Source organism: Microtus pennsylvanicus, chromosome 6, assembly GCF_037038515.1.
Source record: "Microtus pennsylvanicus isolate mMicPen1 chromosome 6, mMicPen1.hap1, whole genome shotgun sequence".
Taxonomy (NCBI): domain Eukaryota; kingdom Metazoa; phylum Chordata; class Mammalia; order Rodentia; family Cricetidae; genus Microtus; species Microtus pennsylvanicus.
The window spans coordinates 107,583,992-107,607,092 of NC_134584.1; the positions used below are offsets into that span (position 1 = coordinate 107,583,992).

The following is a 23,101-nucleotide window of genomic DNA, read 5'->3' on the forward strand; positions in this document are numbered from 1 at the left end:
TTCTGATGGGCGGGGGGAAACAGGGAGGGACAGGCTGCACACGATTGATTTTTCCACAGCCGTGCACTGACGATGTTCTGCCTGAAGACCCTGGAGCTTTTGTTAGGTATTTGGCAAAAGCCTGCTCGGCCAACCCCAAGTAAAGAACGGTTTTCTTTGGCATCCACAGGGCAAATGAAAGACACGGGCTGGAAAATTACAGCTGTTTGGTAAGTATCAGGTTATTTCCAGATCAGATGCTGGTGGGGTAGTTCTGGGCCTGAGTCACACAGAGGAAAAATCGTGGAAAATATACAGGATCATAATTAGGCTACACCTCAGCCAGCTTGAGCTAACTACTCACCGTGGGAAGAACAGGGCTCTGATTTTGCCGGATGCTCGGTGCAGCTTCTGTTTGAATAAGGGGAGGCCTAGGTTAACAAAGCTCTCTTCAACTTTTGTTCATCGTCTCCTCCCTTCCACTTCTTCATATCCACGCATTTGAAAGTAAGTTCTGTATATTTTTGACCAAGTAAATCCTGTCTACTGGAGAAAATGTGTAAATTGCACAAACCTTAGTTTATTTATTTTTATTTTAACTGGGTCTTGTTATGTAACCCAGGGTTGACTTACACTTCAGGCAATCCTTCTGCCTCACTTTCTCAAGTGCTGGAATTACAGGAATGACCCACCAAGCCTGACATTAAAATCTGGGTTTTTGTTTGTTTGGTTTTCGTTTTTTGTTTGTTTGTGTCCCCCCCCCCTTTTTTTCTTTTTTGGTTTTCAAGACAGGGTTTCTTTGTAGCCCTGGCTGTCCTGGTCTCACTCTGTATGTAGACCAAGCTGGCCTCAAACTCACAGAGATCCACCTGCCTCTGCTTCCTGATTACTGGGATCAAAGGCATGTGTCACCACCGTCAGGCTCAAACTTTACATTTTTAAAGAAAATAATAGTCATCTAAATCCTTTACCCAGAAGCTAATGACTGGCTTTCTCTTAGACTACAGTTTGGGGGTTTTGTTTAGGTTTGTTTTATTTTTTGCTTTGTTTTGTTTGTTTGTTGGGGGGGGGGTTGCAACTTTTTTTCCTGTAAATACTGCTTCTTTGAAAGTTATATATAAGTCTTCGTTGTTGGTTTATTTCCTTAAGATGGCTCTGGAAAGGAGTTACTAGTTCAGAAAGCTTGTGGCCATGGTTAAGGATCCTAATTTCATCTTGCCAAACCGCACCCGGGAAGGGCTGCACAGATACACTCTCCTCAGCAGGCACTTGGACCCCCACCAGATTCGCAGGTCTCCCACAGAGCCCTAGTTTCAGCGTTTGCTTGGGCTCTGCCCTGTTGTTTGTAAGAGGCAAAATCTGCTTTATTTGCTGAAACGTGTCCCGTGTTTATCTGGACCTTTTATGAAGCTCGCACTTCTGCATAGAGGCTACTGCTCCAGAAGCCACCTGTCCTCTCAGCCCCTCCCCACTCCTGTGTTGCTCAGAAGACAGCCAAGTCGCCCTGGTATCAAGGTGTCTGTTTGGATAGTTGCAAAGATGCCACCCGCAGAGGAGGGGGCAAGATAAAGATTAAATTTCCTGCACAAGGGCCTTTTGTCCTCCCAGAAGCTTCTTCCCTGAGGGACAGATTTTTTCGGTCCATTAGTGAACCCAGCGGTGATTCCGCCATCAGGCTTGATCATCCACACCCCCCAGGGGGCGGTCAGTGTGGTTCCTGGAGCCCACCTGTGTCCTCCCTCTTTCTGGCCTCTCCACACAACACACCGCCCCCCTCCCCATCCCCAGGCGTGGCCCGACGGTCCTGTCTGGAGAGGATTGAGGAGCCCGGGGCCAACTGGCTGCTTCCTCGCTGCGCTCCCGCCCTGGCAGTCCGGGGCGAAGAACAGCCACTGACTGAGCCCGCTCAATTGTACGCGCCGCGGGCGGCAGCGCGGAGCAGCGCCGCCAGCAGCTCAGGTAGAGCGGGGCGCCGGCCGGATTGGGCAGCGGGGAAGGGTGGGCTGTTCCAGGACCGGGGATCCGAGTCTGTGCGGTAACCCTAGGGCCCCTGCACCCCAACATCTACTTAGTTCTCTTCTGTTTCCATCTCCAGCTGGGACTTCTATTTAGTTTCCAGACTCGCACTGCTAGGGGGTCTTCAGGTGTTTCTAACATATTAGTTAGAAACCCCTGGCTCCCATCGGTGACTTCTAGCGTCCCTGGATGATGTCCCTTCCTCGCTGAGGGATAGCAAGAACTGAGTCAGCCCCCGCGGATTCCAAGGGAAGAAGGACTGCCTGTGGGGTGGAATTCAGAAGGGACTAGTCCTAGGAGCCTTTGTTGAGCCTGGGAAGAGAGCGTTCCTGCTCGGGGCGCCAGGGCCAGTTTGTGGGAGAACGCCAGGCTTTAGGGTAGATGAGTAATCAGGTCTCCAGGTGGAGTGTGCCACCCCAAGGATGGATTGGGGCTGAAGAGGTGCAACTGGCGGGGCTTGTGGGTCTGGCAGCTTAGTCAGGGTTGGTGGGGAAAGCAGAAGGTGTGTGTTGTGTATTGGTCACAGAGAGCACGTTGTTTCTGTTGGACCTCATGGACTTCAGTCCTCCTTCCCCTTCCCCATCTACTGGAGCATCACATTGATTTAAACGTGCTTTCGAAAGACATGTTTTTTTAAAAAAAATAAATAAATAAATAAAAGCTCAGGAGCTTTGTCACAGAATGCGTAAGAAAAAAAAATAATTTGGGGCCAGATCTAGAATTTGGGTTGACTGGCTTGCTTCTGGCTGCAGTCTTGGACACAGCAGTGGGCTCTCTTGGCCCTCATTATGTGTGCCCCCCCCACACATGCCAACTCTACTTTCTCTTCCCTCTTAAACAGGAAACAAGAAAGTTGAGTCTCACTTAAGCAAAACAAATTCAATTCCCCCACGCTTCAGAAGGAGCGGTTAAGGTTTTTGAGTTTCGAGGCCTGAGTACTCTGTGTAGTTCTGGCCTCAAACTCCATCTTCTTGTCTCAGGTTCCTAAATGCTGGGGTTACAGGAGTGTGCTGCCGTGCTCTTAGCTAAACAAAATAAAAAGTCATCGTTTTTAGAGATGAGGAAATGGCGGCTGGCTGACTGGAAGCTATGAGTGAGTATAGGCCAGCCCTAGAGCGCCTGAGAGAGCTGTGTGAAGGCCCCGTGGGTGGGGTGGCTTGTTCAAAGCCTCATTTCAGTGCCTTGGTGACTGGCTTGACACAGGATATGAACCCTGTCTGGCTTCAAAAGCTAGGCTTCCAGCCGTTATTTCTTGTAGTCTTCTGTGCTGTGCACACATGTGCTGTCTCTTCCTGTGCTTGCTATCTTGGTGAGAGTCAGAGGGTCATCAAGATCCCTTACGGCTGCTGTGCTTGGGTTTTTCTTATGGACAGAATGTTTCTTAGGCTTGTAGACTATGTTTATGACCCAGATTTTGGAAGATTCTTGAATGCTCTAGGTCTACTCTATGCCTGGTCTTATTTCCCACATTATCTCTAAGATAGCTTCTTGCAACTGTTGTTTTCAAATCAGAATACGTCCTAAGGTAAGGTAGCATTTGACTATTGTGTGTGTTGAGTTCCTTTCTTCTCAACTAATCCTTTTGTTGTTGTTGTTGTTGTTGTTGTTATGTCATTGACTTGGGAGAATAATTTGCTTTTTTGAATATAAAGTCATGGCTGGGCACGGCGGCACACACCTTTAATCCCAGAGACAAAAGTAAGATGGTCTCCCGAGTTTAAAGCCAGCCCATTTACACAGCAAGTTCCAGGCCAATCAGGGCTACAGAGTACAACCCTGTCTCAAAAATCAGTAAATAAATAAATATTAATAAAATCCGAGAACATTCTAGATGTTCTCCATGAGTGCTCTGCAGGAAAACCCAGGAACATGCTAAGCATGCAATCCCTACCTGCTGCCCTGCATGTGTCGCTGTGGGGAAGGAGCCTTCACAGTTTAGGATCAAAACAAAGCAAAACAACAACAACTAACCAGCCAACCACAGGTCCCACTGTCTATAAGATTCTATGACTTTTTTTTTTCATTTTTTTTGAGACAGAGTTTCCTTTTGTAGCCCTGGCTGTCCTGGAACTCACTCTGTACCCCAGGCTGGCCTCAAACTCAGAAATCCCCCTGCCTCTGCCTCCGGAGTGCTGAGATTAAAGGCGTGCACCACCGCTGCCCGGCTGATGTGCTTTGTTTTCTTTGACAGTTCCTGGCTCAGAACTCCAAGGCAGAGCATATAAACTAGGATTTCTTTTTTTTTCCCCTCCCAACTCAGGTCACAGAAACTCAAATCACCCCTCCCCACCCCTACCTTGGAGCTGTTGGTTGTTCAGAAATTGCCTACCTAAAGTAGACGGTGTCGTGAGTGGTCTTGCCTCATACCCCATACCCTGGAGGAAGAAATCCTACCCAGAGAAGTCAAGAGGAATCTAGACTAACAGGCCTTGCTGGGTTTCCACACTCGGTGTAGCATCAGACACACAGGGTAGTGTTTATAAAAACCCAAAAGGACAGAGTTCAGAGATTCCTTTAGGACCATGCTCCTGGAGGGGACCACGGAGTTGTCCTTCCCCACCCTGTGTGTCTCTTAATCTGTATCCCTGGGAATGAAATGGTGGACACAAGTGATCCCCTGAGTTCTGCGAGCCAGTCGAGTAAACTGATCGGACTCCAGAGAGGAATTGTGGGAGCCCCAATTTCTAGCTGAGCCAATCAAATAACCTTGGCTCAGGATTGAATTGAACTAAAAGATACACAGATGCTCTGGACTCGATCACTTGTGTGCTAGCAGAATTCCCCATGATTCTGGGGATCCCACAGGTCTTCAGTGGGATTGTGATGTGAGAATAGGAAAAAAAAAAGTCAAAACTCAAAACACTTTCTTCCGTAACCCCTCTCTTTTCTCAGTGCTGGGAATGAAACCTAGAGCCTCATGCTTGCTAGTCAAATGCTCTACCTCACTGAGCCACATGCCCAGCTCCAGAGAAATCTTTCTCCACAACACAATTTCCAAAGCTCAGGACCAAGGAAAGGGGGTATCAGCTCGGAAATGCCTCCGAGTGGCTGTGAGCCATGGAATCTTGAGGATCTTTCCAGTAATTGGGGTTGAATCTAGGAGTGCTTACATGTAAGCCCTCTACCCCTGAGTTCGATCTCCAGCCATACCCTAAGCTTCCATATTCTAATTTGTGATCCTCTTGCCTCGGCCCCCCAAGCAGCTGGGAAGATGGCCTATGCCACCAGACTTGGCTTTCCAGACTGATTTAAATTGATTCCCTAATGAATGATGATGATTTTGGATAGGGTCTCAGGTAGTACAGGCTAGCCTTGCCTCTACCTCTCAAGTGCTGGGATTACAAACATATGCCAGCATATCCAGTTTTATGGCATGCTTGGTACTAACCCCTGAACTTTGTTCTTGCTAGACAAGCATGTTATCAACCCCTATCTACTGGACAGATTCCAGAAGGCAGGTGTCTTTCCTCCTGCTGCATCTGAACTGTACAACTCCAAGCTCCTCGCCCCTGGCAGCCATCACGCAGCTACATGATCAGAACTAGCAGGAACGACTGATTGGCCAGGACCTCAGAGCAGACATATCTTCTGTCACAGCCTGGCCCGGCAAACAGTCTTGAACTTGAAGATGGGCTTGGAAATACCTTTCACTGCATAGGAGATCCTCCAACCCACTCCCTGGTCTTCCCTGGTCTGGTGGGTGCTCAGGTAAGCTGATAGATGGACTTGCAGGCATGTCTTCCAGCAACAAAGGCTGGAGGCCAGCAAACTCCAGTCACACCCTCATTAACCTACTAAAAAATAATCTAACGTTACCAAAAAAACCCATTAGAACTGCATACAGTGGCATGTGCCTGTAATCCCGGCACTGGGAAAAGACAATGGGAGAAACCGGAGTTCAAGTCATCCTTAGCTATGTATTTTAAAGCCAGCCTGAGATGCATGAGACTATCTCAAAAATAAAATCAACACCTGTAGCTTGCCCATAGGAAGGGAAACACTACTTGCTATTTGATGCCATCCCTTCCACACTTCTTTCTCCATTTTCTTATGTGTTCTTTAACAGCCTTCTCAAGATATAATTCACATACCTTAAAGTTTGTTCTTTTTAAATGTACAGCTCACTGTTTATAATGTATAATGTATTCAGTATTGTGAGTCAGCCACAGGTGAAACCATGTTGAATTTTATATGTATCCACAATTTATTAGTATTTATTGCCAGAGAATTCTCTTCACTTATCATCATCATCATCATTGTTTTTGTTATTATTAGTATGTGTTTGTGTGTGTGTGTGTGTAATGTGTTTGAATGTAGGCACATGCGTGCCACAATCCACATATGGAGGTCAGAGGACAATTTTGGGGAGACACATCTATCCTTCTATCCTTCTATCCTTCTGGGGATCAAACTCGGGTTATAGGCATACACAGCAAGTACTTTTACCTGCTGAGCCATCTCCTTGGCCCTTGGCAGAGACTTTTCTACTGTGAGGTATACAATAATTTTGCTTATCAATTGATAGCTATTTGGAATGTTTCTGCTTTGGTGTTAGCATAAGTAATGCTGCTATGAAAACTCTTGAGCAAGTTTTAAGTGGACATATGTTTTCACTATTATTGGGTCTATAGCCTGGGATGGAATTATTGCATCAGGCGCTGGCTGTTCAGCTCTCTGAGGAACTGCCAGACTGGCAGACTATTTTCCACAGCACCGTTTTCCATTCTCAGCAGCCCTGATGAGGGTTCTGATTCCTCTTACTTCCACTGACACTGTAATTTTAAAAATCCTGGCTCATGCTTGTAATAGCAGAAGTAGGGAAATGGACCAGAGGTTCAAAGTTAGTCGTGCTACACAGCAAGTTTCTAGGCTAGCCTGGCAACATGAAACCCTGTCTCAAAACATCCTGAATGTTTTCCTTTTCTCCCTCCCTCCCTCCCTCTGCCACATCCCTAGCTTGTCTATCTCTTTATAAAATTTGCTTTTTATGAGACACAGTCTCACTATGTAGCCTTGGCTAGCCTGGAACAGAGTATGTAGATCAGGTTGGCCTCAAACTCACAGAGCACCACCATGCCCAGCCCTCCTTCAAAAAATATACATTTATGGCCAGACATGCACACCATGGAAGTCAGAGCACAGCCATTAGAGGATGAATCTTTTCTTCTACTGTCTGATTCCAGAGATCAAACTCAGGCTGTCAGGCGTGGCAGCAAATGTCCTTTACCCATGAGCCATCCTCTTAGCCCCTCCCCTGCTCCTTGTCCTCAACAACTTCCCTACTGGGTAATTTGTCTGGTGACTAAGAATGTATTTATTACTCATTTGTGTATCTTCTCTGGAAAAAAAAAATGTCTTCTTAAATCCTTTACCCACTCACAGGAACTCTTTAATATCCTAGGTGTAAATCCCTTTCTAGATAGTTGTTTGTAGCTGCCTTTTTTTTTTTTCGAGATAGGGTTTCTCCATGGCTTTTGGCTCCTGTCCTGGAACTAGCTCTTGCAGACCAGGCTGGCCTCGAACTCACAGAGATCCGCCTGCCTCTGCCTCCCGAGTGCTGGGATTAAAGGCGTGCCCCAGAGTTCGAGACCAGCCTGATCTACAGAGCTAGTTCCAGGACAGGCTCCAAAGCCACAGAGAAACCCTGTCTCGAAAAACAAAAAAAAATAAAAAAAAAAATAAAGGCGTGCCCCACCACCGCCCGGCTAGTAGCTGCCTTCTCCCATCTGTTGCTGCACTTCGGTATGTGTGCATCTTTGACATAATCGATACTGCCTGGAGTAACTTCAAGGTACACAGCAGAAAGAAATGTGGGCTGAGCAGGTGGCAAGTCCCCTCTGAGCCGCTGCAGGTAGGCTGCTAGAGTTCCCACTCTGACTCAGCTGGTGTGAGGGTGCTTAAGGTGAGTCTTAATCTCCCTAAGCTACAGCTCCCTCTTCTGTAAAATGAGCCCATTTCCTCATTTCAAGGATCATATCAGCAAACACGCAGGGCGTGGGCTGTAGGGATCACAAAGCAGGTGCATTTATTATGCTGCCTCTTTTAAAATTTTACTTATTTATTTTTGAGACAAGGTCTCTACATGCTCCTGGCTGTCTTGGAGTACGCTATGTAGACCAGGCTGGCCTCCAACTTGCAGAGATCGTCCTGCCTCTGCAGGGATTAAAGGCGAGACCCACCATGCCCAGCTTAATGTGCTGCCTCTTGATCCACCACCCTTGATTTTTTTTCTTTCAATTTCCTTCTCTTCCCCTCTGTTCTCTCTCTTACACATAAGGAACATCCTGGGCTCCATCCCTGCAGTTTTACTTCACTGGTCGTCCTTGAGGCGCGACGTTTACCCATTTCCTCTCCTAGAATCCGATGTGCCCAGCCATTGGGATTCCTGAGCAAGGATGGCCTCCAGCTGACATCAAACTGAGCAATCTGAGCTTGCCAGTGTGATGTTTCACTCTTAGATTCAATGCCAGGGCTGGGCAGACTGACGGCAGGAAGAGCTGTCTAGTGGAGCTTGGCTGGAAGTTCCTGGACTCCAGCTCAGCACCTGGGATGGCAGACATCCCTTGCCTCCTATCTCAGTCTTCCCATCTGCAAACCAGACAGAAAACAGCGCTCCCCCTGTCTCCCAGGCCATGAAATGGTAAGGGATGTTTAAGGAACACTGCAGAAAGAAATGCGGGGCAAGAGGCTTTCAGACTTGGATGGCGGGGTGTCTGATTTCAATTCATTGTGCATTTATTTATGCCATGTACTCTTTGGTCTCACCCTGCAATCCAGGCTGCCCCGAAACTCATCATTTAGCCAGGCTGGCTTCACATTTGCGGCATATTCTTACTTCTAGAGTGATGAGATTACGGGAATGAGTGACCACACCTGGCTTCATGTGGCCTTTCAACTTCTTCCTTTTATGATACTCAGAGTCTTAATCAAATGTTTTTGTTGAAGTATAGCACCTCAGAAAAGAGCACAGAGCATAAAAGTGTCCTTGCTGGGCAGTGGTGGCTCACACCTTTAATCCCAGCACTTGGGAGGCAAAGGCAGGCCTGGTCTACAGAGCAAGTTCTAGAACAGCCAGGGCTACAAAGAGAAACCTCAAAAATAAAAAACAAAAATGAAAAAACAAAACCCACAAACAACAACAAAGAGTATCTTGATGGACGATGGACATGCTCTCTCTCTCTCTCTCTCTCTCTCTCTCTCTCTCTCTCTCTCTTTCTTTGAGATAAGCTTTCAACTTCAAACTTCTAGTGATCCTCCTGCCTCTGCTTCCCAAATTCTGTTGTTGGCTTTTTTCTATTCTTTGCTCTTGCTCTTTTTTGGTTTTTGGGGAGGGAGGCCTGCCACTCAGCTCCCAAATAAATCACACAAGGAGTCTCATTCTTCTTATAAATGCCCAGCCTTAGTTTGGCTTGTTTCTTGCCAATTTTTCTTAAATTATCCTGACTACCTTTTGCCTCTGGGTGTTTTCCTTTTCTTACTTCTGTAATCTTACTTTCACTCTTACTGTGTGGCTGGCCGGGTGGCCCGGTGGCCGGGTGGCCGGGTGGCTGGCTGGCTGGCTGGCTGGGTGGCTGCCCCTGACGTTCTCCTCGCCTTGTTCTGTCTTGCTCCTTCCTCTTCTCAGATTTCTCCTTCTATTTATTCTCTCTGTCTGCCAGCCCTGCCTATCCTTTCTCCTGCCTTGCTATTGGCCGTTCAGATGTTTATTAGACCATCAGGTGTTTGAGATGGGCAAAGAATCACAGCTTCATAGAGTCAAAAAAAATGCAGCATAAATGGATGCATCGCTAAAACAAATGTTCCACAGCATAAACAAATGTAACACACCTTAAAATAATATTCCCCAACTAACTGTCATTGATACATTAATGTATTTAGCTCCCACATGGAGAAATAGCATAATCAGAAGCCAGAAGCTCTGTGCAAAGACCAGAATCCACTATTAAACCAGAACTCCTGGTTTTCACAGAAACTCATCTTTCATTGGTTTAAGCAGGAGTGAGGAGAATCTGTACCCTTGGGTCCAGATGTTCAGATGATGCTGTCAGCTTGCTTGAGAACTTAGTCATTTCTCTGTTTAGTGTTCTTCTATGTTGACAGTTTCTCTCTCCCTTGGGGATTGGCAAGTGTTCTTTTCTTTTTCCCATTTTCTATTTTAGGTTTACTTACTTCATTTTATGTGTGTGAATGTTTTGCTTGCATGTATGTCTGTGCACCACATGTGTGCCTAGTGCTGTTAAACTGGGGGAGGAGTCAGATCACTTTGAACTGTAGTTACGGATAGTTGTGAGCCTCCATGTGGATGCTGGGAATTGAACCCAGGTCCTCTGCAAAGCAAACCATCTCTACAGCTCAGGACTCCCATTCTTAAACTACTTCTAGGTGAGGCCAGGAATTGGAAGGGGTTAGTATGTAATAAGCCAGTCTTGGAACAAGTCATAGTTAGGGTTTCTATTGCTGTAAAGAGACACCGTGACCACAGCAACTCTGAAAAGGAAAACACATAATTGAGGCAGGTGGCACAGTTTTAGAGGTTCAGTCCATTATCATCATGATGGGAGCATGGCAGCAGGCAGGCAGACATGCTGGAGAAGGAGCTGAGAGTTCTGCATCTTGATCAGCAGGTAGCAGAAGGAGACTGTATGCCACACTGGGTGTCACTTGAGCATATATGAGACCTCAGAGTCCACCTCCATAGTGACACACCACCTCCAACAAGGCCACATCTCCTAATATCGTGCCTCTCCCTATGGCTGAGCATTCAAATACACGAGTCTACGGGAGCCATTTCTATTCAAACCAGCACAATTGGGTTTTGTTGTTAGGTTTTTTGTATTTTTTTTTTACAGGTTCATTTAGCTCAGGCTATCCTTGAACTCCTGATCCTCCTGCTTCCACTTCTCAAATAGGGTTACAGGCATGTGCACTATGCCCAGCTTAGAGGCTGTCTTGCAAAGAACGCATGCCTAGTAGATACCCATGTGCTTGTATAGTGCCAGATCCCTGAAAATTGATGGGTACTTAAAAAAAAAAATCCAAAACCACAATCCCAACTTAGCGCTGCCTGCAGACAGGAAGGAGAAATGGAGTAGGCAGAGTGGCATGCCTTGAGAGACACTGGCAGTAGTTACATCAGAGGAAGTTGAGATTATCCCAGATGGAGACAGGGGTAGGTACTCACTACACAGCCGAGGGTTTGGGCATATGGGGCCTTGATGCTCTTTCGATGAACTCTGATCTAGAGGATTCTGGATGGACCCAATCAGATTTAGATAAGTCTGCAGGCACTGTGCAGATGAACTGAAAGAAGGAGAGGGGTGAATTAGAACAGAATCCAGGAGAAAAGTAGGCACTTGGACTACCAACTTTCTGATCTTTTGACCATCCATGAATGGGTCATCCCATTCCCTTTTTAGATTGCTTTATTTTTACTTTTATTTTTATGTGTAGGGGTGCTTTTCCTGAATACATGTATGTGCAATGTGCGCATGTCTGGTACCCATGGAGGCCAGAAGAGGGAGCCAGATCCCCCGGAGCTAGAATTACAGACGGTTGTGAACTGTGAATGTGGGTACTAGGAACCAAACCCTGTCCTCTGCAAGAGCAGCAAGTGCTCTTAACTGTTGCTCCAGACCCCGTGGGTGAGTCTTGATGTTCCTAGCTGGATTGTCAGCTCCTCCAGAACAGAGACTCTTCTGCTTTAGACCCCCTGCACTGAAGCTCTTGTTTTCTTTGTTTATTTTCCATGGGATGTCTTTTTATTCTGCTTCCCATATCCCTTCCTTTTTATCTTTCACTCCCTGCTACAATTTTAATAGCCAGGGGGATCTGATTCCAAGGAAAACAGTTTTATTATGGTTTTTATTTGCTTGTTTTAAATTCGGTTTTATTTGGTTTGGTTTTTTTGAGACAGGGTCTCATGTAGCCCAATAAACCTCCTGCCTCATCCAAGTGCTAAGATTACAGGCATGAGTTAATAGGTGCAGCATTTATTAGTTTTACTATCAAAAATAGTAAACTTTTCTTTCAAAGGAAATGTCCTCTTTACTACTACATGTGTGTTTTAGCTGTCAACTGCATTTTTAAATCATATCTTGCACACTTTTAATATTTATTTAACCAAAAGTATAATAGGAGGCATCTAAGAGAGATATATATGCATAAAATGTAAATTTATATATTACACTGTATTAAGCCACTAGAAAAACTACTAAATTGTAACACTGACACTGAAGAGTTTTTTTGTTTGTTTGTTTTTTGTTTTTTGTTTTTGGTTTTTCGAGACAGGGTTTCTCTGTGGTTTTGGAGCCTGTCCTGGAACTAGCTCTTGTAGACCAGGCTGGTCTCGAACTCACAGAGATCCGCCTGCCTCTGCCTCCCGAGTGCTGGGATTAAAGGCGTGCGCCACCACCCCCCGGCTCTGAAGAGTTTTTTAAATAATTTATTTTAACTTTATTTTATGTGCATTGGTGTAAAGGTGTCAGATCCTGGGGAACTGGAGTTACAGTTGTGAGCTGCCATGTGGGTGCTGGGAATTGAACCTGGGACCTCTGGAAGAACAACCAGTGCTCTTAACCATTGAGCCATCTCTCCAGCCCCAGGTTGTTTTGTTGTTGTTATTGTTGTTGTTGTTGTTTGTTTTTTAAAGAAATAAGAAAGTGGGCTACTGCCAGGCAGTGGTTGTGCACACCTTTAGTGTCAGCACCCGCGGAGGCAGAGGCAGGCAGATCTCTGAGTTCAAGGCCAGCCTGGTCTACAAAGTGAGTTCCAGGATAGCTAGAGTTACTTCCAGAGAAACCCTATCTCAAAAAATGAACAAAACAAAACAAGCAAACAAAAAACAAGAAAGGAAGGAAGGAAAATGTGCTACTGAGGTGGCTCTCAGCTGGCAAAGAAAGGCAAAGGCACTTGCCATGAAGCCCAACAACCTCAGGTGAATCCCTGGAACCCTAATGATGAAAGATCAGAACAGACTCTTGCTGGTTGTCCCCTGAGCTCAACACTACACTCTGAGCCGTCTGATGGCCCCCTGATGCTTGTTTGTTGCTTGACACAGCGTAAAAAGCCTACCAGGCTGGCCTTGAACTCTCTGTGGGAGAGGATGACCTTGGATTTACACTCTTTTTGCTTTCAGCGCTCCAGGACTAGGATTCCAGGCATTGGCCGCCTTACTTGGTTTATAGGGGCAGGGGATCAAACCAGGACCCCACCTTAGTTTTTGAGAACCCAGAGCTTCCATTTGGCTAGGGTGACTGGCCAGCAAGCCCCTGGGGTCTGTCCACCCAGCATTGTTGTGGTTACAGAAAAGATCACTGCACCGACCTTTATGCCTGTTCTGGGGATCTGAACTCAGGTCCTCAGCTTGCTCAGCAAGCATTTTACTCACTGAGCCGTGTCCCCAGTCCCTGGCCTTGTTTTTTTTATTTATTCCAGCATAGGAAGGGCTACTGGGGATTGAACCCACACATTCCACCAGCCACCATCACCACCAGGCTAACACTCTACTACTAAGCTCCAATCCTTTGCTGACTGGGTATTCCTGTGGCTGAACTCTAGTTGCCTCCGTGAAAACAGGGATAACTGTCTCAACTTTCAAGGAAGGTTGAGAAGGTAAAACTTGGCCATGAAGATAAAAATGCTTATCACTGCTTCCAACCCTCTGGTAATTAGCCTGTGTGAGAACTCTGGCTTTCCTATGAGATAATCTCAGGAAGGACTTGGGCTCTGAGAAACAGTTACAGCTACCTGAAGTTCTTCCTGGTTCTTGAGTTCCAGTAACAGGGTGAGATAACACTCCCTCCAGCACAAGAGTCCCTTAAGAGTTCTGGCTTTCTTTCTTTCTCTCTCTCTCTTTCCTTTTGATTTTGTTTTTCGAGACAGGATTTCTCTGTGACTTTTGGTGCCTGTCCTGGAACTAGCTCTTGTAGACCAAGCTGGCCTCAAACTCACAGAGATCCACCTGCCTCTGCCTCTGCCTCCCGAGTGCTAGGATTAAAGGCGCGCGCCACCACCACTCAGCAAGTTCTGGCTTTGTTTTTTTTTTAATTGATATTTATTGAGCTCTACATTTTCCTATGCTCCCCTCCCCTTCAACCCTCTCCCATGGTCCCCATGCTTCCAATTTACTCAGGAGATCTTGTATTTTTCTACTTCCCATGTAGATCCATGTTTGTCTCTCTTAGGGTTCTCACTGTTGTCTAAGTTCTCTGTGATTGTGATTTATAGGCTGGTTTTCTTTGCTTTATGTTTAAAAAACACATATGAGTGAGTACATGTGATAATTGTCTTTCTGTGTCTGGGTTACCTCACTCAAAATAATGTTTTCTAGTTTCATCCATTTTCCTGCAAAATTCAAGCTGTCATTATTTTTTTCTGCTGTGTAGTAAGTACTCCATTGTGTAAATGTACCGCATTTTCCTTATCCATTCTTCGGTCGAGGGGCATTTAGGTTGTTTCCAGGTTCTGGCTATGACAAACAAAGCTGTTTTGAACATAGTTGAGCATATGTCCTTGTGGCACGATTGAGCATCATTTGGATATATACCCAAAAGTGGTATTACTGGGTCTTAAGGAAGGGTGTTTCGTAATTTTCTGAGAAATCACCACACTGACATCCAAAGGGGTTGTACCAGCTTGCATTCCCACTAGCAATGCAGAAGTGTTCCCTTTTCCCCACAACCTCCCCAGCATAAGTTGTCATCAGTGTTTTTGATTTTGGCCATTCTTACAGGTATAAGATGGAATCTCAGAGTTGATTTGGTTTGCATTTCTCTGATGACTAAGGATGTCGAACATTTCCTTAAGTGTCTTTCAGCCATTTTAGATTCCTCTTTTGAGAGTTCTCTGTTTAGGTCTGTACTCCATTTTTTAAATTTTATTTATTTATTATGTATACAATATTCTGTGTGTATGTCTGCAGGCCAGAAGAGGGCACCAGACCTCATTACAGATGGTTGTGAGCCACCATGTGGTTGCTGGGAATTGAACTCAGGACCTGTGGAAGAGTAGGCAATGCTCTTAACCACTGAGCATTTTTTTTTTTTTGGATTATGTGTTCTTTTGGTGGCTAATTTCTTGAGTACTTTGTATATTTTGGAGATCAGACCTCTGCCTGATGTAGGGTTAGTGAAGATCTTTTCCCATTCTGTAGGCTGTCGTTTTGTCTTGTTGACCGTGTCCTTTGCCTTACAGTTTTTCAGTTTCAGGAGGCCCCATTTATTAATTGAGATCTCTCTCCTGCCCTTTGTGCTTGCTTCTTTTCTTGATTGAGAGCGAATCTCGGGTAGCATGGAATTGCATTAGACTTGCTGTGTAGCTGAGGACGACTGTGAACTTCTGGTCCTCCTCCCTTGTTTGCCAAGTGCTAGAGTCACTGGTGTGCACTGCCGTACCTGGCTTATGCTGTGCCTGAGATTGACTACTAAGCTACACACCCCCATTCCATGGTGTGGGGGGAGGGTGTGCATATGTAGAGGTCAAAGGACAAGGACAATTTTGGGGAGTCGGTGCTGGCCTTTTACATGTGCATTCCAGGAATTTAAAACCAACTCATCAGGCTTGGCAGCAAGGCCTTACCTGCTGAACCATCTTACCGTGCCTTGTTCTGCTATTGGTTATTGGTTATTTCTTTGCTCTTTTGGGGCTCTTTTGGGGGGGTCCACCACTCAGCTCCCAAATAAATCACATAGAGACTTACATATGAATTCTTACATACGAATACCCGACTTTAGCTTGCCTTATTTCTAGCCAGCTTTTTTTTCTATTTAAATCATCCCATCTACCTCATGCCTCTGTATACCTTTCTTTGCTTCTTACCCCTTGACCTGTTGTGTAGCTGGGTGACAGCCCCTGGTGTCCTCCTCCTTCATTTGCTCCTAGGGCTTCTCCTCCCACATCTCTTCTCCTATCTATGCTCTCTGCCTGCCAGTCCCACCTATCCTTTCTCCTTTCTTGTTATTGGCCATTCAGCTCTTTATTAGACCAGTCAGATGTTTTAGACAGGCAAAGAAACACAGCTTCACAGAATTAAACAAATGCAACATAAAAGAATGCAATAGGCTGGGGTGGCGCACACCTTTAATCCCAGCACTCAGGAGGCAGAGGCAGGCGGATCTCTATGAGTTCTGCCACCGCTAGAGCTGTTACAGAGAGAAACCTTGTCTCAAAACAACAACAACAATAAAAACCAAAACAAAAAAAGAATGCAACAAATTTTGCACATTTTTTCATCATTAAACAAATGTTCCACAGCATAAACAAATGTAACACATCATAAAATAGTATTCTACAACACTGTTCATTTTTAATAACAAAAACTATGCTACTTGTTAATTAAAAAAAATCATACCACATGGAAGCACACTGTACTGTAGAAAGGTCTCGTCTTCAATCATGGGAGTTACTACACTCTCCTTTCCCTACACTTTTTTCAGTCAACGCCCACAAATTCTTGAAGCCAGATGCCTGTATTATCCCCCTTTAAAGATGGGTAAATAGAATCACAGAGAGATTGCCTGGTGCCAAAATCACAGAGCAGGAAGTAAAGAGGCAGGAGTCAACCTAAAAAGCCTGGCAGTACTTAGATATGGCCAATCACCTAAAAGTAACTCCATAAGAGCGATTCTTAAGGGGTCTTGTATGAAAAATAGTGTTTGCTAAAACAGGTGTGGTAGCACATATCCGTAATCCCGGCATTTAGGAGATGGAGGCAGAAGTAGAAATTCAGCGTCCTTCTACAGCTACATATAGCGTGCAGCTGGCACGGGACTGAAGTTGGGCCTGGTGTGTGAGCTCAGGCCATGGGCCCTAACTCTGTGCCTCCCTTTTATAGGTCCTAACCAGAGGCATGCGGCTGCCCCGCTTCTCCAGCACTTGTGTGCTTTCACTCTTAATAACACAGACCTGCATCCTGGTCTTCCTGGTCTCCCGGCAAATGCCCTCATCCCCAGCCGGCAGTAAGGGGCATGTGCATGTGCTCGTGCTGTCCTCGTGGCGCTCGGGCTCGTCTTTCGTGGGCCAGCTCTTCAGCCAACACCCAGATGTCTTCTACCTGATGGAGCCGGCCTGGCACGTGTGGAATGCCCTGTCGCAGGGCAGTGCCCCTGTGCTTCACATGGCCGTGCGCGACCTGGTCCGTTCAGTATTCCTATGCGACATGGACGTATTTGATGCCTACCTGCCCTGGCGCCGCAACGTCTCAGATCTCTTCCAGTGGGCGGTGAGTCGCGCGTTGTGCTCGCCTCCAGTCTGCAACGCCTTCGGTCCCGGCAACATCAGCAGCGAGGAGGTGTGCAAGTCTCTGTGCCCAGCGCGGCCCTTCGGCCTGGTCCAGGAAGCCTGCAGCTCTTATAGCCACATAGTGCTCAAGGAGGTGCGCTTCTTTAACCTGCAAGTTCTCTACCCGCTGCTCAATGACCCCGCGCTCAACCTGCGCATTGTGCACCTGGTGCGCGACCCGCGGGCGGTGCTGCGTTCCCGAGAGCAGACAGCTAAGGCGCTGGCGAGGGACAATGGCATTGTCTTGGGTACCAACGGTACTCAGGTGGAGGCGGACCCCCGGCTGCGCGTGGTCAGTGAGGTGTGTCGCAGCCACGTGCGCATCGCAGAGGCCGCATTGTACAAGCCGCCGCCCTTCCTGCAAGGTCGCTACCGCCTAGTGCGCTTCGAGGATCTGGCCCGGGACCCTCTCACCGAGATCCGTGAACTCTATGCCTTCACCGGCCTTAGCCTCACGCCGCAGCTCCAGACTTGGATTCACAACATCACGCACGGCTCAGGGCCAGGAACACGCCGTGAGGCCTTCAAGACCTCATCCAGGGATGCGCTCAGTGTGTCCCAAGCCTGGCGTAACACGCTGCCCTTCGAAAAGATAAAGCGGGTCCAGGAACTGTGCGCTGGCGCACTGCAGCTGCTGGGCTACCGACCTGTGCACTCCGAGCTTGAGCAGCGGGACCTCTCTCTGGACCTCCTGCTGCCGAGAGGCATGGACAGTTTCAAGTGGGCTTCTTCCACCGATGCGCAGCCAGAATCTTAAGAGTTTTAGTGGAGAGTCCCGGTTTTGACGTTAGGGCCTAGCGGAGTATGATAAAGAAAGGGCTTGGAGAACCCAGTAGAAAGAACCAGCTGCTGAGAGTGGAGTGGTCTTGTCCTGTACTAGGAAAGGACTGGGTACAAATTCCACATTTTTTTTTTCCTCCCCAGATCATGATTTTCCTTTGAGCCCTCTAGGATCTGGGTCGCCATCTTGCATTCTTATGAAAAGTGAAACCCCTGCCCTCTTCCTCTGGTCACAGAGCAGCCAGACCCAGACTTCCTTTCCTTTTTACTTTCTCTTCTCTTTGGTAATACCATGTGATAGCAGAGAGCCGTGTCCCAGACCCGGTCAGGAGTAGAAGGCTACTGCTGCTGGCCAGCTCCTAAAATTTGTGCACCTGCCTCTCATTTGCCCACCCCGACCTCTGCTCACCTCTGTGCACTAGTCTCAGGGGCCAGCAAAGACTTGGACAGTTATGTGCTGTCCAGAAGGAATCCGAGAGGACGCCTTTTGGGGCTTCCTCTTAGATTCTTTGCCTGACCTTCTAGGAAGGAGCCCAGGCACACACCCAGTGCCCGAGGGTGATGGATTTTTAATGAGCCTTTGATTCGTCCTGAAGTGAAAAATCCTAGTTCTGGAAATAAACATCATAAATGAGCTGCATGATCCAGACTAGAGTTTACAACCTACCACGTTTGAAAATCATCCCAAGAAGTAACAGGTCTTGTCTGAGATCACACTTTTTTTTTTTTTGTAATGTATTTATTATGTATATAGTGTTCTGTCTGCATGTATGCCTGCGGGCCAGAAGAGGGCGCCAGATCTCATTACAGATGGTTGTGAGCCACCATGTGGTTGCTGGGAATTGAACTCAGGACCTCTGGAAGAGCAGTCAGTGCTTTTAACCTCTGAGCCATCTCCCCAGCTCCCACTGCCCAGGTCACATCTTAAGAAGGGTGAAGAAAGGAGAGAGATGCTCTTACCACTGGGGGCTCAGTGGTAAGGCAGGATGATCCAAGTAGTACCTAGATGTTGTAATAGGAGCAGATGGGCTACGTTCCGACACCCGGCCGCCCGCACTGCTAGCTTTACCCGAATCACGGAAACTGTATTCTTTTAAACACCGCTTGGCCCATTATATCTAGCCTTTTCTCGGCTAACTCTCGCACCTGGACTAGCCCATTTCTAATAATCTGTGTAGTCCATGAGCTGGTTTACCAGGAATGATCTTAACCTGCGTCTGTCTGGAGTGGGCGAATCATGGCAACTCACTGACTCAGCTTCTTTCTCTCAGCATTCTGTTCTGTTTACTCCTCCCACCTATGTTTTAACCTATGAGGGCCAAGCAGTTTCTTTATTGCTTAACCAATGAAATCAACAGATTGATATATGACACTCCCACATCACCTAGACATATTTGTCCCTTATAAAATATAACTAGGACAAACAGGAAATGGTAAAATTCTGGGTTCAGAGCAGAGAATCCTAAGTGTAACCTAGAGGAGCCTAGAAGACAAAGGAGAGGAGGGAGAGAGTTGGGCAGCGAGCCAAGCATAACCAGTGGCAGGGTGAGAAGATTGGCAGGATCAGCGCCTGGGAGGTAGGTAGGTGGGGGCAGGTCATGGGGTGCCTGGAACTCAGGCTTACCAAAGGGTGGTTCTGCCTTGCCTTGGTCCTTCTAGACAGAGCAAGAATATTTCCTGCAAACCACACCTGCTCTGCTAGCAAAGGGCTCATTCAGGAGGTGCTGGGCGTGCAGAAAGCTTAGTCCTGAAACAAGAGCCAGTAAGTGAACAGTAAATATTTAAAAGAAGGGCAGGCTTCCTTCCTCAGGTGAGAACAAAAAGTGGATTTGAGTCCACACTAAGTCCTGCAAGTCACGTAGGGACACACACTGATACAAGAACACGTCATTGTTACCACAACATGGTCCTCGTCATGGTTACTGGTTCCTGATTCTCAGCACAGGTGTGGCCTTTGACAACTGGTGGAATTTAGGACAAAGGGCAGGATACAAGATTTGAAGACTTTAGGCTTTTGGGGGGGGGGGACAGGAAGGGGCTCATGTTGCCCAGGCTTTCTTCAAACTCATTGTGTAGCTCAGGAAGACAGGTATATGCATGTGTGCATACATTTGTGTCTTAGTTACTTTACTATTGCCATGATAAGGCGCCATGACCAAGGCAACTTACAAAAGAAAGCATTTAATTTGGGGCTTATGATTCCAGAAGGTTAGAGTCCATGACCGTAATGGTAGGGAGCATGGCAGCAGGCATAGCCCTAGAGTAGTGGCTGAGAGCTCACTTCTTGAGACACAGCCAGAGAGAGAGAGAGAGAGAGAGAGAGAGAGAGAGAGAGAGAGAGAGAGAGAGAGAAGAAGAAGGAGGAGGAGGAGGAGGAGGAGGAGGAGGAGGAGGAGGAGGAGGAGGAGGAGGAGAGGAGGGAGGAAGGGAGGGGGAGAGAGAGGGAACGGGAGGGGGACTAAGCTAACTGGGAAATGGCTTGGGCTTTTGAAACCTCAAGGCCCAACCCTCCTCCAACAAGGCTTCAAGTCCTCCTTCCCAAACAGCTCCACCAAGTATTCACAGATATGAGCCTATGGGGCCATTCTCATTCAAACCACAATTCACGCGTATTGAATGTGGGCACGTGTATACCATAGCCTGCATGCAAGCAGAGATCAGAGGACAACCTTGGGGGTCTTCTCTTTCCACTTTTTACAAAATTTTTAGCTTTCTTGTCACTGTATGCATTGTGTGTGTGTGGGAGCTCACATGTGGAGGTCAGAGGTCAACTTTGTGGGTTCCAAGGATCAAACCCGGATCATAAGCCTTTTGTGTCAAGTGCTTTTACTTCATGAGTTTTCAGTATTATCTTCAGCTCCAGAGAGAGAGGGAGAGAGAGAATATGTATGTGTACTTGCTAATGTAGCTATGTATGTGTGTTGTGAACCAACATGTAGGTACTGGTAATTGAACCTCTGGAAGAGAAGTAAGTGCTTTTAACCTCAGAGCCATCTCTCTATCTTCTTTGAAACAGGGTCTCTTGTTTTCTCCACTAAGCACACCAGACTAGGTAGTCTGTGAGCTTCTGGGATTCTCCTGTTTTACTGTAGGAGCCCTGAGATCACACACACACACACACACACACACACACGCACATCAACTTTTATGTGGGTTCTGGATATTTGAACTTAGGTTCTCAGAACAGCAAATGTTTTTCACCCACTAAGCCATCTCCAAAGTATGACCAAAGGAGAACATAATGATCCTCCTGCTGTTATGGGGTAGAGACCCAAGACCACTCAGCACGACCAAAGTTCGAATTGAGAGTCTGTATTAAAGCTGGCAGTCCCTGCCTAGAGAGGACACTTCCCACAGAGCAGCCCTGAATGCATATTACAGGGAAATTTTAATGACCCAAAAACAAACAAACAAACAAACACAAACCCAGCCACATACAGAAAAGCTACATCCTGGTTGGCAGTTGCGGGGAGGGGAGGGGGAGTAAGCAAGCTGTTGTAATTTTAAAAAGCAGCATGAGAGATAGACACCATGCGACGGGGCTCATGTGAAGGGTTTTTTTTTTAATTGGGGAAAAGGGAATGGAAAAAGGGGGAAGGGGAGGGAGAGACTGGCTTCTGGGGACAGGAGTAGAAAAGGAGAGAGAGAGAAAGGAAGGGAGGGAGGGAGGGAGAAACAGGTAGAGAAGCAGAGAGAGAGAGGAAAAGGGAGAGAGATGGGAGGTGGGCAGGGCCCCTTAAAAGGGAACATAGCAACAGGAGGTGTTCTTAGTAGCTGCAGCTGAGGTCTGGATCCTGTCAGGACCCCAAGGTCAAGCCAGTACAGATGCCTGAAGACTACCACAGGTAATTTAACAACAGCCAAGAGAATATGCAGTTAGCTGGGGGCATTCTGACCACCAAGATCTAGAACAGGGTTAGATATTTTCCCACGGGACTCTTCAAGGAAGGGGGCAGAAACCAAAATGGCTTCAGCTGAGATAAGATAGAGAAACCTTTGTTCTGCTACACTGTCTCCACCTCCTGAATGCTGGGATTAAAGACTTTATCCATCCGTATGTGTTTTATATCATACTGGGATTGAACCTAGGGTTTCAGACATTCTGGGCAAGCATGCTACCAATGGAGGTCTACATTCCCCTTCATCTTTCAAGCTTTAGTAGCTTCAAGCTATGTTAAAAACTTGTTTCTCCCCCTGCTGGCAATGTGAGCATGATACTTAAAGCCCTAATTTTATTTATTTACTTATTTGTTTTCGAGATTGCATCTCTCTGGCTGTCTATATAGACCAGGTTGGCTTCAAACTCAGAGAGATCTGCCTACCTTTGCTTCCTGAGCGCCGGGATTACAGACAGGTTAAAGCCTAATTTTATTGACGGGCAGCTCAGAAAGTGACTAATGTGACACAAATGCCTTAGCCTCTGTGTGCCACTCTTCTCCTAGCTGTTGAGAGAGAGCAACTCAGCAGGGAAGGAACCAGGGCTGCAGAGATGGCCGGATTTCAGTGGTGTCATTTCATTTTGACAGACCACGGCAGAGCAGAGCAATTCATATCATGGTGGCTCGGAAACAAACAGAAGAGGGACACACGAATGGGCCAGAGCAAGAAACAGTCCCAGGGCATGCCCCCGGCGTTAGGTTTCTTCCAGCTAGCTCCTACTTTTGACCACCTTCCAATAATTCCATCATGTTGGGCATCGTTCAAGTCATTCACCCATTCATTCGGCCAGAACTGTCATGGTCTAATGGCCTCAGATAAAGCCCTCACAGACACACCCAGAGGTGTGCTTTACTAATCCCTTAGGTAATTCTCAGTCCAGTCAAGTTGACCATGAAGGTCCATCAGCACACATTGTGTAATTTATAAACCATAGGTGAGGTGTTGGCATAGTCTAAAGACTAGCTCTTCCATAAAAAGCACCTCTAGTTCTGTGATCACACCACGGAAAAGGACAGGGCATCTCTCTCGGGCCTATTTGTTTTTTCAGACCGGGGCTTGTTATGTATTAGAATAACACCCAAGGTAGCCTGGAATTCACTATGTAGCTAAG

The 23,101-nt window shown here is 46.8% G+C and overlaps 1 protein-coding gene across 3 annotated transcripts; it reads left to right on the top strand.

Annotated features, from left to right (window-relative positions):
* Nucleotides 1-123: 123 nt before the first annotated feature.
* On the top strand, nucleotides 124-20,396 carry Chst6 (carbohydrate sulfotransferase 6). Of its 3 annotated transcripts, XM_075977274.1 has the most exons (4): nucleotides 124-209; nucleotides 1,768-1,938; nucleotides 5,406-5,703; nucleotides 16,826-20,389. In XM_075977274.1, the coding sequence occupies exon 4, from the start codon at nucleotides 16,841-16,843 to the stop codon at nucleotides 18,026-18,028; it is 1,188 nt and encodes a 395-aa protein (XP_075833389.1). In that variant the 5' UTR covers nucleotides 124-209; nucleotides 1,768-1,938; nucleotides 5,406-5,703; nucleotides 16,826-16,840; the 3' UTR covers nucleotides 18,029-20,389. The 3 variants fall into 3 exon arrangements, with proteins under 3 accessions (XP_075833389.1, XP_075833387.1, XP_075833388.1); XM_075977272.1 differs by lacking the exon at nucleotides 5,406-5,703 and having other exon boundaries at nucleotides 16,826-20,396; XM_075977273.1 differs by lacking the exons at nucleotides 124-209; nucleotides 5,406-5,703 and having other exon boundaries at nucleotides 1,523-1,938; nucleotides 16,826-20,396.
* Nucleotides 20,397-23,101: the final 2,705 nt, after the last annotated feature.